Source organism: Pyxicephalus adspersus, chromosome 1 (genome assembly GCF_032062135.1).
Source record: "Pyxicephalus adspersus chromosome 1, UCB_Pads_2.0, whole genome shotgun sequence".
In the NCBI taxonomy this organism is placed as follows: Eukaryota; Metazoa; Chordata; class Amphibia; order Anura; family Pyxicephalidae; genus Pyxicephalus; species Pyxicephalus adspersus.
In genome coordinates, this window is record NC_092858.1 from 11,243,901 (window position 1) to 11,245,644 (window position 1,744).

General features: G+C 49.4%; 1 protein-coding gene across 1 annotated transcript in view; it reads left to right on the plus strand.

The window, feature by feature from the left end:
- The first annotated feature begins 268 nt into the window (after positions 1 to 268).
- The window catches only part of TMEM135 (transmembrane protein 135), a 211,552-nt gene continuing 210,076 nt past the window's right edge, over positions 269 to 1,744 (plus strand). Inside the window, exon 1 of the mRNA XM_072402388.1 lies at positions 269 to 492. Coding sequence (XP_072258489.1) covers positions 352 to 492 — 141 coding nt within the window. The 5' untranslated portion in view covers positions 269 to 351. The remainder of the gene's footprint in view (positions 493 to 1,744) is intronic.

Consider the following 1,744-nt stretch of genomic DNA (forward strand, 5'->3'; position numbering starts at 1 on the left):
ATTCATTTTCTACACATGACATAGATGTATGTGTTTTAACATAAGTTGTGACATATATCATTCCTGGGGTGTTTATAAGGCCATTAGGTACTGTTTATCAGCCCCTATTATAATTCCCAGGCTTGGTTTGATCAGAATCATCGCCATTTTATTTTCTTTCAATCCTGTCAAGAGGCGCGTTCCCGCCTTTATCCATCACGCGCACGCGCGCTCCCGTCGTCCCGAGGCGGCCAGGGCTTTGCACTGCAGTAACCCCGAGCCGGTCTCGCGGCGGCGCCTCCCCCTCTCCCCACCGCCGTCTCCATTCTCCCACTCCTCCTCCTGACAGCCGCGGCATTTCTCTACCTCAACATGGCGGCCCTCAGCAAGTCCATCCCGCACAGCTGCTATGAGATCGGGCACACATGGAACCCGTCCTGCCTCATCTCCTACCTGCAGATCACACAGGGCGCCTTGGAGGAGTCCTTCAAGATCTATGCGCCCCTGTATCTGGTGAGAGCTGGAGGGAGGGGGAGGGAGTATGGAAGCCGAGAGGAGACATTTCTGTCTGTGTACTCTGGGAGCATTCCCCCTATCCTGCTGGGAGTTGTAGTACCACCAGTGCCTCCATGCTGGGGCTGATTAATGAAAACCGGCTTTCTGAGGTGATTTCGCCTTCTTGGTTTGGTGCAGGGGCCAAATTAGCAGTCAGGGCCCTGCGGTTGCTATGGGTAACCCGTCCGTCGCTTGTCAGTAGTGTAATGGAGGGGAGGCATATCGTAAGACGCTGCGTTGGCGATCTGCAGCGTTTCCGTGCACGTTAACGCCGACTATTTGTGCACGCAGCGTTACCGTTGTTTCTTCTTTAAAGCGGAACTTTTACAATACTATCAAAGAATCCTCAATCCCTCTAATCAGTCGCACGCCATCCCCACTTCCTTCCTGGCACAGGGAATCATCTTCTTCCATTTTCATGCATCATCCGATCCCGCGCTGCGCATGTGTGCAATCAGCGCTATTATTTGGGAAGCATACCCACTTCTGCGTATGCTTGGGCATGAGCAGTCTCCTGGGATACGCAGCGTATGTATCCACGAGGCTGCGGGTTTCCCCATTCTGTTTATAGTGCGCATGTGTCACTGCAACCCATATGCATTATAATCCGTCATTAGACTTCATTGATGGTCATGTTGGAAAGAAAGAAACGTTGATTGGATGAAATGAAAAATTACAGATTTCATGAAACTGAGGTGTGTATTGTCCTTCCGGTGCCAAAGCGAGCTCTGCTGAGCATGCTCCTTGCATTGAGGCACATTGTATGGAAAAGTTGCCAAGGTAACGCAGCTCTGACGCATGCGCCTTGTGGAGCACCATAACACCCAGTACCTACACATGTGCAGCGTTGCATCTGAAGACAATGATCTTCCTTGTATTGTACGCATCGGGGACAAAGTGACCGCTTCACCCAATGCCTATTCTTCTGGAGCCTTGAGAACGAGTCGTGTTATGCCATGATTGACATTAATACATCATTCCAGGCTATTGTTTTATATTCACACAGCCGGCTTAGTGTACGTAAACTCAACATTTTCACTTTACGTGAAGGTGTAGACAACCTGTATATGTAAAGGGGAAATGTTAAAACGTACCTAAACTCAGAAATGTCACCTTACATAAAAGGGTAGTGCAACATCCGTTTAAAAAAACGAAACAAAAAAAATGGTGCAGCACCACCCCGAATTCTCGATCATCTGGGCGATCGACA